Consider the following 16057-nt stretch of genomic DNA (forward strand, 5'->3'; position numbering starts at 1 on the left):
TATTGGGGAGAGGTGATTAGACAAGAAATGACACGTCTTTCACTTATCGAGGACATGACCTTAGATAGGAGGATATGGAGCTCGCAGATTGGGGGTAGAAGGTAAGTAGATAGTTGAGCATTGTCCTTATTTCCTGCGGGATAGGCTTAGTGGTAGCTCGGTACATAGTACCTATTTCCCCTTTCATTTCAGTAGTATTAGCACTATTCTTGTAGTTTCTTGTCTTTCAGTTTCTGTTACTACATGTATTTTCTTGTGCTTCGGTTATCGCATTATTTTGTTGTTGTACTGTTCATTTTTTCTGAATATTATGTAATGTTTTCCCTATTATTTGTTATATCTTCTTTACTTAGATATGTTTTTTTTCAAACTGCTTTGTTATGCACCATTTGAGTCGAGGGACTTTCGGAAACAATCTCTCTACCTCCATGAGGTAAGAGTAAGGTCTATGTACATGCTCTACTCTCTCCAAATCCCATCTATGGGATTACACTGGATATGTTATTGTTATGTTATTGTTGTTGTTGTTGGAACTTGACCTGTCTATCAAATTAATTTATTGAACTTTGGAGTGACAAAGTTTTGGACATAATATATAATGAACTTCCTAATCTGATAACAAAAGAAAATAATTCTCTCGACAGTCTTCACATTAACATGGAAGACACTTACAAGCTAACGACCAGACAAATAATAGGGATATATGTTGAATCTATAAGTAGGTGGTTGGGAACGGACTAACAACGGGGAGCATAGATATTTTAATCTGTAGTTCTATACCCTTTTCAAGTTGTAGTAGCTTAACAACACTGATCCAGCAAATTTAGTAGCCACAACAAGCTACAAACTTTAGATGAGCAAACCCCTCCCTCCCTTGCATTGCATATTCTCAATTATTTCCAGATATATCCTACCATAGATCATCCTCATAATTATATATACATGCAGATACATATGTGTAATGTCTGTGCTGGGCTGCTTAATTTGAACTCGTCAGCTAAAATTTCTAAACATATACCTCTCATAGATTTACATTTGCAAGTGATCGATGAATCATTGGTTTCTTAGATATCTCCATAAATAATTTCACCCCACAGCTAAAGAAAGTCACTTCCAATTTATGTAGATGCAGATCCAAGTGAAAGTTCTAACTTACTAAATTTGCCTCCGATTGTCAGGTAATGTACAACTATGTCAAAAGTACCAAAACCAATGTAGCCATGTTAAGCAAGCATACTCAGTTAAATTTGCTGCAAACCACTACTCGAAACAGAGTTTTTTTCCCACCGATAATTAGTGAGAAATTGGTGTATAAAATATGATTTTCCCATCTCATCTCCGCCTAACCAACTCGCTTGAAAATGCATAATGAGAAATAGGTTTCCATTTAAACGCTTGAAAACTTCCTAATATTTCCGTGTTAAAAGACTATTGTTATTTTTTCTTTTCTCACTGATTCAATCAAATTATCTGCGGAAATTGCTAACATTTTTCAGTAGAAAATAGTAATTTTTTAGTAATGAAAGTAATGATTTTTAGATAAACTGGAATTTTGAAACTTTAGTTAAAAAAAATAAAAAAATCCTATTGGTTCCAATATCTCCAAAGGTTCAAATTTAATGGTGTCAACCGCATAACCTATAGTTCAATTTCTGTATCATCTCAAATTACATGAATGATAAAGCTGAAACGAATACCACTATTAGAAACAACGGTAAACGCACAGTGAGAAACAGATTTCATGAAATGCTGGAAGACTTTTCAATTTTTCCGTGTGAAATCACTACTATTTAGGTTTATCATCGGGAACAATAGAACCAATATAATTCAGGAATGAGCGTCAAAGCTATCTCATGGTATGAATCTGTCATCAAACTATAACAATAATTACAATATAGAACCAGAAATTTCTAACTGATCTCAAGTATCACCAAACATATACAATATTACATAAAAATCTGATCCTTTTTCAATCTGAAGAATCTGAATTAATTAAATACAAACTGTTTTAAATTGAACGGTTAGGAGGACGAACGGATATTTGAACCGGAATTGGACGACCCATACCTGTACCACCACAGCTGTTACAAGCCATCCGACCCGACCCGGAACAAGTCCGACAACCCACATCACCATCTGACCAACGTGAACACATGCAAGAAACCCGACCCGTTCCATTACACCTGGAGCACCGAGGAAACTGACCCGAACCCGGACCCATCATGGTTTTCTGGTCCATAACTGATTTAACCAAAGCTGCACCTGCTAATACACTAAGACCTAATTGTGTTAGAACAATTGGACCCATTATTTCAGATCAAGTTTTTTTCAACTTGTGTTGATATTTGATGTAGTATTTTTTCTTTCTTGAATTTGGGTTAGAGAATATGGCTTTTTCTTCTTGCAAGTATAGTATTTTTTTTCTTTTGAAATGGAAATGAAGTGGTTGTTAGGTTGTCCACGTAAAAGGGTGTGAACCTGGTGAGTTTAAGGAGGCTAAGGTTTTGGAATTTAGCAAGTTGTAGATGTTTTTGATTCCTATTTTGTTTTTTTTAATTATTTTACTGGTTCTGGTGGACTCCTTTTATTTCATGCGTGTAAGCTTATTTTCTACTTGTTGCTTATTTGTATTCTCTAACTTTGGAAGATTTTGATTTTGCTTATCCCACTTGATTTCTCCAGATATTTATTTTATTTCTTTCTTGCTTTTAATCTTTTCTTACTTTAATCCACATAAAAACCTTATCAAAAAGAGACTCACTTGTTCGTTGAAGCTAAGCAACTTCCTTTTTGACAGTTTAGGTTATATAATACACGATATTTAATATAAACAATCAATCAATCAATCAACTACAAGTCCAATTCCAATTAACAGTAACATCAATTTTCTCTCTATCAGGTGCATTTTCATTTTAATAAGGAAAGCTTGAAACTTTAAACTAACTTGTTTTACTTTAATAATTTAGGTAATGATAAAAGACACTCCAGTGAACAATTTTCTGGAACTGTAAAATCAATACATTAACAAAAGAGTGATAATGCAATATTTGTCTTTTTATTCTTTGTTGCGGCTTCCAAGCAACCTCGCTTATTGAATTTTGAATTAATTACTTTTTTTTTCTGTATTTTTTCTTTTTGACAAGTCATTGTCTTTATACTGTTACAACTATTACAATTTTAACGTAGACGTCCCTATGACGCGGTGGTTGAACGGATCCGACCTAAGCAAAGTGGCACGTTAAAAATAAGAATGAATTAAACCTGAAAAAAGAATTGTAGGACTGATTGAATTTGTCTAGCTCTTAACAAGCATATGTCTTGAATTCAGGCCAGCAATACAATCGAGTAATGCAGAAATTAGTACGAGCGTATTGTTATAATTTTTAATTGTTTTAATTCATATACAATATGACCATTCTTTTTCCACATTCTATTTAGTAACAAATAACATAGATTCTTGCATTGTGACAGTATTATTTATGAGGAAGCTTAAATGGTAACTCATAAGACTAATGATTTAAGCTATATACTGACAATATAAAGATTCTTGTTCTTGTATATTATTAGACAACTTTAACCTGTAACAGTAAATCAAGTATCATTTATACCATATAACTACTTAATGTTTATAAGTGGTTCACAGGTAATTATCTTGTTTCCCGGTAAAAAAGGATGTATCCAGACTCCAATTAGGGATTTGTTTTTGTAAGATTTGAAGACAAGTGAGTTGTATCCGATCCCGGAAACTCCTCTAAAAGCTAGAAATTAGAATAAATAAAGGATATATTGAAGATGATGAAAATGAGTTCGAATCTACAAGATCAATCTTCTATGCTACCAATGGTGTTTTATTACAAGACTTAATAAAGATAATCTAGGGTTACAAAATGTGAGATAGAATGTGCCCTCTTCCTTTCCCCCTAAGCTACTCTTATACAAGCCAATATGAGACTTTTCCACCCCCAGGCGTGGGTAACGTGACATGTCTGCAGCACCCACGCGAGTTTCCACTACGGCGCTCTGATCAAGATTAATTGACATGACTCGAGATCGTGGGAATGGAAAACAACTGTATGGATCCTACAGCCTCATCGGTTACTCGGTATCTGTATATGCCCGAGCATATGTTTTTTCCCCATACAGATAGACCCCAACTTTTCAGAGCTCTTATGAAATAGACTACGAGAAGTGGAAAAGCCCCCGACCCATTGTTATCTTATCTCTTCAATTCATCCTGCTGCTCAATCTTCGCGCCTTTAACCCGACGGTTCACTTTCTCCGCATGCCTTCTTCCCTCATCTAATGTTATGCCATTTTTATCGGACACCGTCTACCACGTGTCTCATCCTTCGCCAAGGCCTTTCTAGATTCTAGGGCACTGTAATAATGACGAGCCTCTCTTCCCTTGAGGCATGGTTTGCAAATGAAAACATTTTTCGCTCCTTTTTCACTCTAAAGATACACCTCTCCACTTATTAGAAATACTCCTTGCTTTTGTTTTAAGCTCAACGCTCTTTTTCTCTTGATTGTCAGAAAATATTTTTCCAATTTTTATCACTTTTCCTCTTCTTCTTCAATTTTCTATGATGTCTTCTTATTCATATGTTGCTGGTGATGCCGCCACCCTGGCACATGCCACGGGGAACAACGATTCCGACATCTCTGTCCATTAATCACCCACCGATAGTGGTTGACCATCGCTAACAAAGACATCATAGAGGAAAGCTGCATCATCTAGCGCCGCCGGCCAGCTGGCCAAATCATTCATCCCCAAAGAATAGACCGACGAGGAGGATTTTCAGGAAGGTGCTAGCTCTTCTAATCCTGACTGCGACCGGGAATGGCCGACAAGCTTATTTACCTCCTCCATTCATAATAAAAAACTCGACCGGATTAAAGAAGAGTACGGTTGGAAGGATATAGAGGTGCTTGACCCAAGGAAGAAGGAGAACATTATCTCCTATAGGCCGGGCTATTCTTTTGTGTACACCTATTCAAAGGCGGGCTAGAATTCGAGGTTAGTGGGTTCGAATTTTTAAGGCGCATCAATGACCTCAAGCTAATATATAATAACCAGCTAACTGCCAAACTAACGAACGATTACTATACTAAATATATATTTAAAAAAGCAACGAACCACTTGAACAATATATATAAATATAAACGGTAACTTTTTACTTTTTCTAATTTTCAATTTTATGTTTTGATTTTTAAGAATAATTTTTTTAAGAAAAACGTTGTATATATTCTGAGAAAAACGTACAGGGATGAAAGAAATTGTTATAGTTTTCAAAAAATCTTTACGTTTTCTTAGCCAAAAAAAAAAAGGAAACTGCTTAAAATGGGTTTCGAACCCACAAACTCGTGACACGAGGACCTTCCCAGACACTTTCTTAATGTTGAGCCAACGTTTTGTATATGGGTTCACACCTAATATTTATATATTCTTACTAAAATTTCTAATGCAAATATTGGGTCTGCCGAACCCCCATGTTACACTGTAGCTTCGCCCCTGCACCTATCCCGTCTGGCTTAGGATTAGCGATCAGATCAATTCTGTCATCTTAGAGAACATCTGCCTAGCCCAGGTTGGACCGGCCGTTTGGAGGACAGTTGCCTATCTTTCGATATCTCTCCTCTCGAGTTGGGGAAGACTTCACGCTCTCCCACCTAATCCGTCTTTATTCTTCTAAGGGGTCGTTTGGTGGGAGGATAAGTTATCCGATGTAGATGGGAGTGGATGGGATAAAATGGGATTACTAATCCCACCCTTTATGTGGGATTACTTATCCCACCTTTTATCTCATGTAGATGGGATTGGATGGGATATTAAAGAGGTTATCCCACCAACCAAACATAGGATTAATTGCAATCCCATTGGATTAATAATCCAGCCCATCCTATCCCTCCTACCAAACGACCCTAAGATCTTTAGGGCCGAGGTCACCCAACAGACTAGGCGTGGCCAGAATTCCCTGGTCACGAGTGTTGATGATGATTCCGACCATGGATGGACATAAAGATATGTCATTGTTTCTACCGCCAACCTTGTTAAGCCCTCGGAGGCGCCCTTACCTGAAAAATGGAACTATCGCCGTAAGTCTTTTATCCGAGCCCCTCGTTAGTTTCTTACATTTAATCATGTCTTCTATTGACTTGTTGTTTACTCTCATTTACCATATCTTTTAGCCACACTGTAGAGATTGGATTATGTGAAGGACTTAACATAGTGGGTCCATAAGATTTTGAAATTTTCCAACCCCTCGCTTCATGTGTGGAAAGAAATCTCTTCGAGGAACAATTGGAAATGAAAAAACCATGGCCTGCCAAAAGGATCAGCGATTCGTCTTTTAGAAGATGTATTTGAGGATCCGGCCGTAGCCGCTTAGCAAATTCTTCAAGTTGCATCCCAACTTGGTCAGAATTCAGAGAGAACACCCTCCAGCCCCCTCCTTCCAAAAAGAGGGGTAAACCTGACACTTCTGACCTAGATGACTAGGGTCCGGCTTTGGGGAGGCCTGTAGCCCCTTCGGTGATGGTTGATTTAGAGGCCGATACAAGTGAGGGCGGGGCCAACTCATCCCAGGAGATTATTCATAGAGGGAGTGCTCCTTGAGACATTTCTACCGGTGACCTTTTCAAGGAGATGGAACCTGCCCCTATGCTCGGTCCTTCTTGTCACCCATTCTTTGGTTCCTCTGGTGTTAGGAGTAGCTAGGATCTGCGCCTATCTCGTCTCTTCCTTCATCCTCTAGGGCACCTCTCCTACTCTTGCCTCAAAGACAGGCTATCCCACTCCGAGGCCCGGAGCCTGGGAATAAGCCTGTAGATCTCTCGAAAGTGGCAAGGGGGTTGGTTGACATTTTTTCGGCCCCCAAACGCAATCCTTTATCTCGTCGGCGAGTTACTTTCTCGGTCCCAAAAAATATTCTACCTACTCTCCCAGACAGTGGGAGTTGCCAATTATTTGAAGCCACTGGCCATTGACAAAGACCAGAGGAAAATGAACGAGGTGTCTGCCGACTGATTTCTTAATGTTGGTGCCCATGCTGCTGCTCAGGTACCTAAATTCTTCCTCACCTTCCTTTTTTTAATTTTATTTGATGTGACCTACTTCTGCTTATAACATTGGGAGTCTTCTTGATCCAAGCCCATCTTTTAACAATGGAAGGCCTTCAACATAAACTTATCGAAGAAAGGAAAAAATGGGGCTTGCTGAAAAAAGAAAAAATGGGTCGAGTACCAAAAGCTACAGGAGTATCTTCCTGCTTTAGAGGTTAAGTTAGTGGCCGTGGAAGAGTTAGAGGTGAAGATTTCTCAATCGGAGCAAGATAAAAAAGTCAATAGTCAGGAGGCAGCTAAGTTTCATGTTGAGCTTATCGATCTGCAAAAGAAATGGGTTGATCACTAGGATCATTCCGCTAGCGTCATACAGAGAGAGAGTGGTCTGGCGGAGGGGGTCCAGGTCCTGGAGGCAGATTTACATACTCTTATGAAGGAGAAGGCCTTTACAGAGAAAGCCCTGGCCAGTCTTCAAGTAAAATTTCAAGTTCAGCTGGCCCAAATAAAGAACAGGTTGATGCTAACCAGCGTCTTTCTAATAATAATGCCGGTCTTCGAGGTACAATCGAGTAGAATTGGTTGGAATTTTGCGAAATGGATGCTCGCTTGGAGAGGGAGAAAAATCTCTTTGTATTGAAAAAGGCGTATGCCATGTACCGAGCTGGCAGGACTGCTCTCCAAGAGTTGAAGGACGGGATGGCTGATATTGATGCCCAACTTGCCACAGATTTGTCCCTAGAAGAAGAGGCTACCAGGGCTCTCTGCCTGCTTTGCCTCCGGTCGAGGACCCCGCCATTCTTCTAATCGTGAGGGGTGGTCATTTAATGAGGAGGATGTGGGGAAAACCCGAGAGAGGCTGGAGAGAAACTCCCCAAGAATTCTACTGACGATAGCGTTGTCGTGTCCGCAGAAACCCATGTTAAAATGGGTCCTTCAGCAGAAGAGTTTTTTCCCCTAACTCCGGAAGCTCCCATTCCCTCCACAGTTGATTGGTCCGAGACCCTTGCCCCATCATACATTTTTGTCCCTAGATCATTTTGTTAATCTGACTTTGGCATTTTTCCGTTTGTTCTCTATCCTTGCGGATTTTGGCAATTAACTTTTGCTTACTCTCAATGTTCATTTGCCTTCGTGCGTACGTATCTAAAATTTCATTTGGTTACTTTTGCTCTTATATCATTATCTCATGAATATAGAGTCGCATTTCTTTTGATCAACAAGGTTTCACAATATTTTAACAACGTGATTACTTTTGTTCTGTTGGCTTTTTTTTGTGGATCGGATGCACTCTTTATCTGATCCTTTGAGGGGGAGCACTTAACTGTCAGGGTCTTTCTGCCTTCAAATCCCTTTTTTCGTAACTATTTTCCATTTTTATTTCGAACACATATGTTTAAGGAAAACAGTCGGTTTTTGTATTTTGAGATTGAGTTTTCGCGTGACTGTTTTCCCCAACCCTAGCATGGTACTTCCGGCTGAGTATTTTATGATCAGGTTTTTTATTTCGTATGATTCATAATAAAAGGATGGGGCCCCTTTGTTGCCAATGAGGAGGACGACTCAACCTCATCCTTCTTGGCATAAGGCTCGTGAAGTTTTCAGGCTCTGAGGCGCGAAGGTCCTATCCTGTGTTTGAGGCGAGAAATTTTGAGTATGCAAGGACACGTTTGCACCAATAATTAAGAGTATCACAGAGTGCGTTAGAACCTTTTTTCATTTATGAAGACCAGGCGCTAAGCCCCTGTATATTTGTATTGTGAATAAAAAATAAGGAGCGACGACTTCAATCGAGCCGCAGAGGGTTTTGGTTCCTAACTCAAAGCCTCAACTACTTCACATAAGTAATACACTTTATGGTTTTTTCCTCGTTAAAAACCTTGCCGTAAAAACCCTCTTGGGAAGAAAAACTCGATCAAGGAAAAGAGTGCAACACGTATTTTCTTACTCCTGCTTCCAGAACTGATTCCTTCTGAGGGGTTACTTATAATCCCAATCTTAGTCCTGCAACCAATAAATGTTAAAGAAAATAAAAGAAATTGGGCCTGTTGCTCCTACATATTCCTTCCAAGGTCGTATGATGACTACAAAGTCGTCCGAAAACTCCGGTAAACTTTGAGTATGAATGGTTGATTGAAGTTGAAAGGTTAGGTCATATTCACTTATTTCCATGGCCTATTTATCCAATTGACTTGTAAGGTTCTCGCCTTGAAATGTCGTCTGCAGTGAGTCAGTCGTGACCATCGTTATTGGGTTGCACTAGGAATATGGGTGCAACTTTCGAGCAGTCGTGATCAAGGCCAAAGCCAGATTTTCTGAGTTTAGGTATCTAGATTCTGCTCCCATCAAGGTTTACAGGTGAAGTATACTGGCACCTGACGTATTGCCTCCTCTAGTACCAAGGCTATGCTGACTGAAACCACCGAGACAGTCATGTATACGAGCAGACATTCCCCTTTTCCCGATTTTGCCATTATGTGAGGTTGTGATAAGTCCCCTTTGAGGCTCTCTAAGCTTTTATGGCACTCTAGTGTCCACTTGACCCTGTGCTCATTTTTTAACAAGTTTAAAAAAACTCGTGGCACTAGTCAGAGGAACGAGATACAAATTATCCCAAGGCAGCGACTTTCCCCGTCAATCTTTGCACCATCTTCACGTTGTCCAGTCTCTCCGGCATTTTTAGAATAGCTTTAATTTTTCCTGGGTTCATCTTTATTCCCTAAACTGATACCAGAAAGACCATGAACTTGCCTGATCTTACCCAAAAGCGCACTTCTCTAGATTCAGCTCCATGCCATGTTGGCGGAGTACGTTGAAGGTTTCTTGTAGAGAAGACAGGTATGTCCCCACCTCCTGAGATTTAACCAATATGTCATCTATGTATACCTCCATCAAGCTGCCAATCTGCTTCTTGAACATTTTGTTCACCAACCTCAAATATGTTGCCCTTGCATTTTTAAGACCGAAAGGCACCACATTATAATAAAAGTTCCCGTGATTAGTCATTAATGAGGTTTTTTTCTTGGTCCTCCGGATGCAAGCTGATTTGGTTATGTTTGGGGTTGGCATCCAAGAAGCTGAGTAACTCATGCCCCATCATCGCATCAATTGGTTGATCGATATATGGCAGCGGGAAGGACTCTTTAGGACACACTTTATTGAGGTCCTTGAAGTCTACGCGCATCCTAAACTTATTAAGTTTTTTAGGAACCATCACCATATTAGCCAACAGTCTGGTTTTACCACTTTCCGGATCAACCCAATGTTAAGCAGGTTTGTTACTTCCTCCTTGATGAACTGGTCTCGCATGGGGGATATCGAGCGTACCCTTTGCTTCACCGGAGGTTGATTCAGGTCAGAACTCAACTTATGAATAGCTATTCGGAAGAATCCGTGTTATGTCTAGGTGGGACCAAGCAAAGTAATCGAAGTCAGTTCTTATTTAAAATTTATAGCCTGTGCTCGGGAGAAAGCTTCGAGCCCAGGTGTACTTTCTTTTCGGGATGATATTTGAAAAGTCCCGCATGCTCCAATTCCTTAACTGTGGAAATCATAAAATCCTTGTCTTTTGGGAGGACGAACCCTCTTGGGATGACCCAATCTTTGGGTCGTCCCCTTGGTTTTGCCTCTCCCGTCTGCGGTCCTCCTTTCCCTTCAGACCCGTCATGCAAGTCTGGAGCCTGTAATTGCTATTTATCGGGTTGACTTCTTCAGACCGCTGTAACCGCCATGGCTTCCATTTCCTGGGCGGCACTCTGATCCCCCTGATTTCCCCGACCACCTATCGGGTAGGAAATTTGACTTTCTAATGAAAAATAGATGGAACCGTGTGCATGGAATGTATCCACGACCTCCCCAGTATCATTGTAGGTCATGTCACTTGATACAACATCGAATATCGCGTTCCGTTCCAAGCTATTAGTATAGACTCATAGATCAATCTCTCCCCGGGTGAATTCACTGAACATGTTGAATACCGCCAGTACCTTGGTTATTGGGATGATCGAGCCGAATACCTCCATTTTTTTCAAGACCCGCATTTGAACAATGTTTGCTGAACTTCCTGGATCAATCAACAAATGCTTAATGAAAGAGTTTTCAATTTGAACATATATTACCAGGGGGTCATTGTGGGAATGAACAAGATTCGCTCAATCTTCTCTGGAAAAGGAGATTTCCATGTCTTCTATGGGCCCCTAGGTTCGGCTTGTAGTTGTAATGGAAATTTTGGATTTCCTCACCGACGAATATGCAACCTTTTTTACTATCTCCAACCCCTCCCCCCGGAGATCATGTTGATAGTGCGCGTTGGCTGCGGCATCTTTACAGGTTTTTGTTTGGGGTTTCGAGCTTATATTGAATTTTTCCCGATCACTGATGTATTCCTTCAGGTGCTCCACTCGCAACAGTTGGGCCACCTCGGTCCTCGAGATCGCACAATCCTCCGTGGTATGCCCGTGCGTGCTATGGAAATGGCACCACAAGCTCGTACTCCTCTTATCCGAGTTGGTCGCATCTCTTGAGGGAACCTTACTTCCTTCATAGTGTTCATTACCGCTACCAACTCTACCGCACTGATATTGAAATTGTGAGCCGAATATCGTGGGCGACAGGTCCCCCTTGATGCTGGTCTCTCAGAACTTTGGACGCCTTTAACGATAAGGACTCGGCTGCTCCTGTTACGGCTTCCAATCACACCCATACTAAGGGGTCTCCGAGCTTCATATGTCTCAAAGCGTCCCCTATTGTTCATAGGGATTTCCCATGATCTTAGTTCTGGCCTCTTCGGAGGGTGACCCCTACTTCTATTGGTGACGCCGTCCTCAGGTTGTCGTCAATGCCCATCTTAGCAGTGTATCTAAGATTTATCTTATCTAACATTTTGGCTAGAAATTCTCTCAAGCTTTCTTCCACTTTCTTGATGCATTCGAACTGCTAGGGTTCAAAACATTTCTGAAGGCGGCCGCGGCCTAATCCTCTGGGATAGCAGGTAATAGCATTCTTTCCCGCTGGAGTCTATCCACGAATCCTCTTAGTAGTTCCCTTCCCGCTGCTTTATGGAGAATATATCTTCCTTATGAGTCTACACCCTACGGGCTCCCGCATGGGCTTTGACAAAGGCATCTGCAAGAGTACAAAATGAGTCAATAGAGTTTTCAGGTAAATGAGTATACCAGGAAAGCACTCCCTTTATGAGCATCTGAATAAATTTCTTTAGCATGACCGGTTCGATCTCATACTGCTTTAAATCTTGCCCAGTGACAATTGCTTCAAAGATTGTCACAAGCTCCTCTAGGTCAGTGGTCCCGTCGTATTTGGGTATGTTGGGCATTTTTAATCTTCTCAGGATTGGGGTAGGATTCCGAATTCCCTGGCTTCTGTCCTTTTCACCACGGCGAGGCTTCCGATGTTTGGTTCATCCGCTTGTGTATTTCTCTCTCGATTCTGAGAAACCTTTTGTCGAATGCGTCCAGTAGTCCCTTGCATCGGGGGATCCTTCCCCTTCAGTTTGCGGGGCTTCAGAGGATTTTCCCACTTCTTGGTTTGATTTAGTAGTCCCAGCCCTGGAATGGTTAGCGATAGTAGCCACGACCCTTTCCATACGCTGCATTATCTCGCCCTGTACCTTCAATGTGGCAGCTATCATATGATCCACCCGAGATCTTCCCTTCTTAGCTGGTTTCTACTTTCTTAACCGAGGGCGGACTCGACTTTTCATTTTGAGGTTACGCCTCTGACGACATCCTGATATGATCCTAGATAGCACAAAGGGTACCAAGATACTTGGAAGGACATGAGACGTTTGGATGATGGCTTGGGAAGGGATTATGGCGACTTCTACACCAAGTGGCTAAAAGCACAAAGGGCTAAAAGTGCAAATTATGACTATACGATGCAAATTGAGACAAATTGGGATACAATTGCAAGATAATTAGTGTTTGGGAGATGAAGATTTCCACACAAGGGCTATTTTCAAGATTCCCAAGGAAGACTACCAACCAAACAAGGCCCCTACCTCATTAATGGCATTTTGTAATAATTTAGTCTTCTTTTAGTCTAGGAGTATAAATACTAGACTTAGTTCATTTCATTAGTTAGATTGTATTAATTATGTATTGAGTACTCTAAGGAGTGATAGTTTGTTTGTCTTAATAGCCTTTAGGTTTATACTTAGTTAATGGTGGATTCCATTATTGGTTTTGAACCGATTTCCATTGATTTCATGAAGGGTTGTTCATTTGTGGATTTAATTGAATTTCCCTTACATTGATTTCAAATAGTATAGGTTCTTTGAATTGAATAAAGTTGAGAGCATCTAGGTTTCATATACTTAGGTTTGCTCATAAGTTCATTATTCATTGGGTCTTGCTTTTATCCTCTATTTCTCATCCCCTTTTCTTCAATTCTCATATTAATTTCTTGTTATCCTTTAATTCCGCATTTTAGTGTTGAATTGGTGTTTTTCCCCAATTCAATCTTATCATTTGGTATCAGAGCTTAGGCTAAGAGATTGTTCCTACAATTTCTAATCCTAGGTTCAAATTGAAAATCTCAAAAAAAAAAAAAAAACCAAAAAAAATCGAAAATTGCAATTGTGGTCGGATTTGAGTGTTTTTGAAGTTTGATTTGAGTTTGTTGAGGTGGAATACATCTAAAACGTAAGTTTGGTGGAGTTTGAAGGTGTTTTGAGAATTTCACCATTATTGGAGCTTCAAGCTTGAAGAACAAGTTTGAGTTTGGTTGAAGGAGGTAAAATTGGAGGTTGAAACCTATTAGGCTTTGTTCTCCACATCATAAAGAACTTAGATCCGAAATTTGAGTTAATTTGGAACTAATTTGAAAGATCTACCATTTTTGGGTTTTGAAGGTTTGAAGGACTTGAAGAACCTGAAAATGGGTCTTGATGATAGATGGAAATTGAAGCGTAATTGATAGTGAGCTTTGTTCTACAAGTGAAAGGGAGCTCATAGCCGAAATTTGGGTGGAAACGGAGTTGATTTGGGCATACATTGGATTTTGAATTGTTCTTAGTATTCATGGTGTTCTTGAGAACATTCAAATCTTCAAGAGGAAGAAGACACCAAAAAGGGGCCTTTGATCCAAAATTCTTCAAGTAAAGAGGTCAAAAGTTTTTATGGGCCCAAGCAAATATATATATATATATATATTTATTTAGCCCAATTTTCTGATTTAAAAAAAAATCGGATTTTCCACGTCATCACTGCCACATCAGTGCACCACATCAGCAGCCACATCAGCGACGCGCCTGAGGCACACCCATTCACGCCTGATGGGTGCGTGGGGCCCAAATTCAAAGGCTTGAATTTTTTTTAACACTTAGAAAAATCTTCTAAGTGTTGGAAGATTTTGGTCCAAATTGAGAGGGGCATATCTTTGTGTGTATAAGGAGTTACGAGAGCCATAACCTATCTAAATTGAATTTCATCGAGTCTACTTTCCAAATCAACAAACCATGTCTAAGTGTTTGGCCAAGGTTTGTTCACTTCTTCTTCTCATTTCTTTGATTCCCCTAGCTAATTAACAACTAGTAATTTATTCTTACTTTGTTGTTAACTAGTTCTTGAGTTCGAATTTCATTTCGTGCCATTTTCTTTCAAGCTTTTCTCTTTTATTTCGTTGAAATTTTCTGGCTCTTGTCCATTTGCTTTGAATTTTCCTTCTTTCATCTAAACAAGAATCTATTCTTCCAAAAAAATTAGCAACCTTCTGAATTAATTTGGGATTAGCGGTTCATTGCTAACTTTGGAAGAATCTTTAGATTAAGTGGTAAGCTTGAGTGCAAATACAAGTGAAGTGAGGAACTTTACTACTAAACTTGTTTGCTCATTTTGTAGGTACAAGAAGGGAAGTCATAAGGAGAGAATGTTTGTTGGAAGAGATGGTGGTATTCGTGAGAGAAGGGAAAATACATTTCCTACTTCAAGAAATACAATGAATCATGCTTCTCATCTTAATACGAAGGTACCATGTTCTCAATATGGTTATGATATTAAAGGTAGGAGGAGGGAAGTATTGATAGGTGATAGAAGTAGAAGGAATGCAAGGTCTCAAGTGAGAAATGACCCAAAGAGGTGAATTCTTGAGACAACGGTGAACTTGCGCGGCAGTGCGGGGTATGTCCTTGTGTTTGATGATGGTAGCTATGGCAACTACCTTGCACATCAAGTAGTTGAGACATTAGGTATAAAATGCGTGATAAAACGAGACATTTACCATGATCAAAGAGGGTACTTCGTTGATAGGAGCGCAAGGGTGTTCTTTACCCATGGCAAATACTAAGAGGAGGTTTGGTGTGATGTATTTCTACTAGAAAATTGTCCCTTGTGTTTGGGGAATCCTTGGTTCCTAGAACATAAGGTTTCATATGTGCAAGAATGGTACAAGTATGTAGTGGACAAACAATGGAGACCTCTCTTTCCACTCGTACTTCCTAAAGATGAAGCAATTGCAAGTGAACCCCATCCTACGGAGAGTGGGCCCAAAATTCCACAATGGGCGAAGAAGAATTTAGAAGAGATTCACTTAATGATAGAATGCTTACGCAAGGCACAACAAATGAAGGCGAATAAGTCTAAGCCTTGTGAAGCGAAAGAGAAGAGTAAAGTGGAGGGTTCCCTTAACCCTTCTAAAGATGTACTGGACACTTGTCCCAAATCCTGTGAAATTGAGAGAGAAAAGATTGAGAGGAGTAAGGGAGCTAAAAGTGACAACTCTAGAGTGAAAAAAGGAGACGTTGTGAGGAGTGATGTGAAAGGGTTGTCACAACCCCATTCTAACTACTCTCGTAACTTTTATTTCTTCTCTAGTTGTTTTGATAATAGTGCAAGTATTCTTGGAAGCAAACCGAATGATGAACCTCAAATTTTGAAAATTCATGAGGTACTCGAAGGCTTCCCCAAGGAGCAAATGGACTCCAAAGTCAAAAATCAAGGTAAAGAAGAACATGTGTGTGCACTTCAAGGTAAAATAGCTAAAC

General features: G+C 40.0%; 1 protein-coding gene across 1 annotated transcript; it reads right to left on the reverse strand.

Moving 5' to 3' along the window:
• Positions 1-1823: 1823 nt before the first annotated feature.
• LOC132641282 (uncharacterized) lies at positions 1824-2481 on the reverse strand. The gene has a single exon (XM_060358207.1). It carries the CDS (start codon positions 2306-2308, stop codon positions 2009-2011), a length of 300 nt encoding a protein of 99 aa, XP_060214190.1. The 5' UTR covers positions 2309-2481; the 3' UTR covers positions 1824-2008.
• Positions 2482-16057: the final 13576 nt, after the last annotated feature.

This window comes from Lycium barbarum, chromosome 5, assembly GCF_019175385.1.
Source record: "Lycium barbarum isolate Lr01 chromosome 5, ASM1917538v2, whole genome shotgun sequence".
Taxonomy (NCBI): domain Eukaryota; kingdom Viridiplantae; phylum Streptophyta; class Magnoliopsida; order Solanales; family Solanaceae; genus Lycium; species Lycium barbarum.

Excerpts from the sequence above, each read along its gene's own strand:
- LOC132641282 (XM_060358207.1), bottom strand. The coding sequence starts at position 2,308 with ATGGGTCCAATTGTTCTAACACAATTAGGTCTTAGTGTATTAGCAGGT.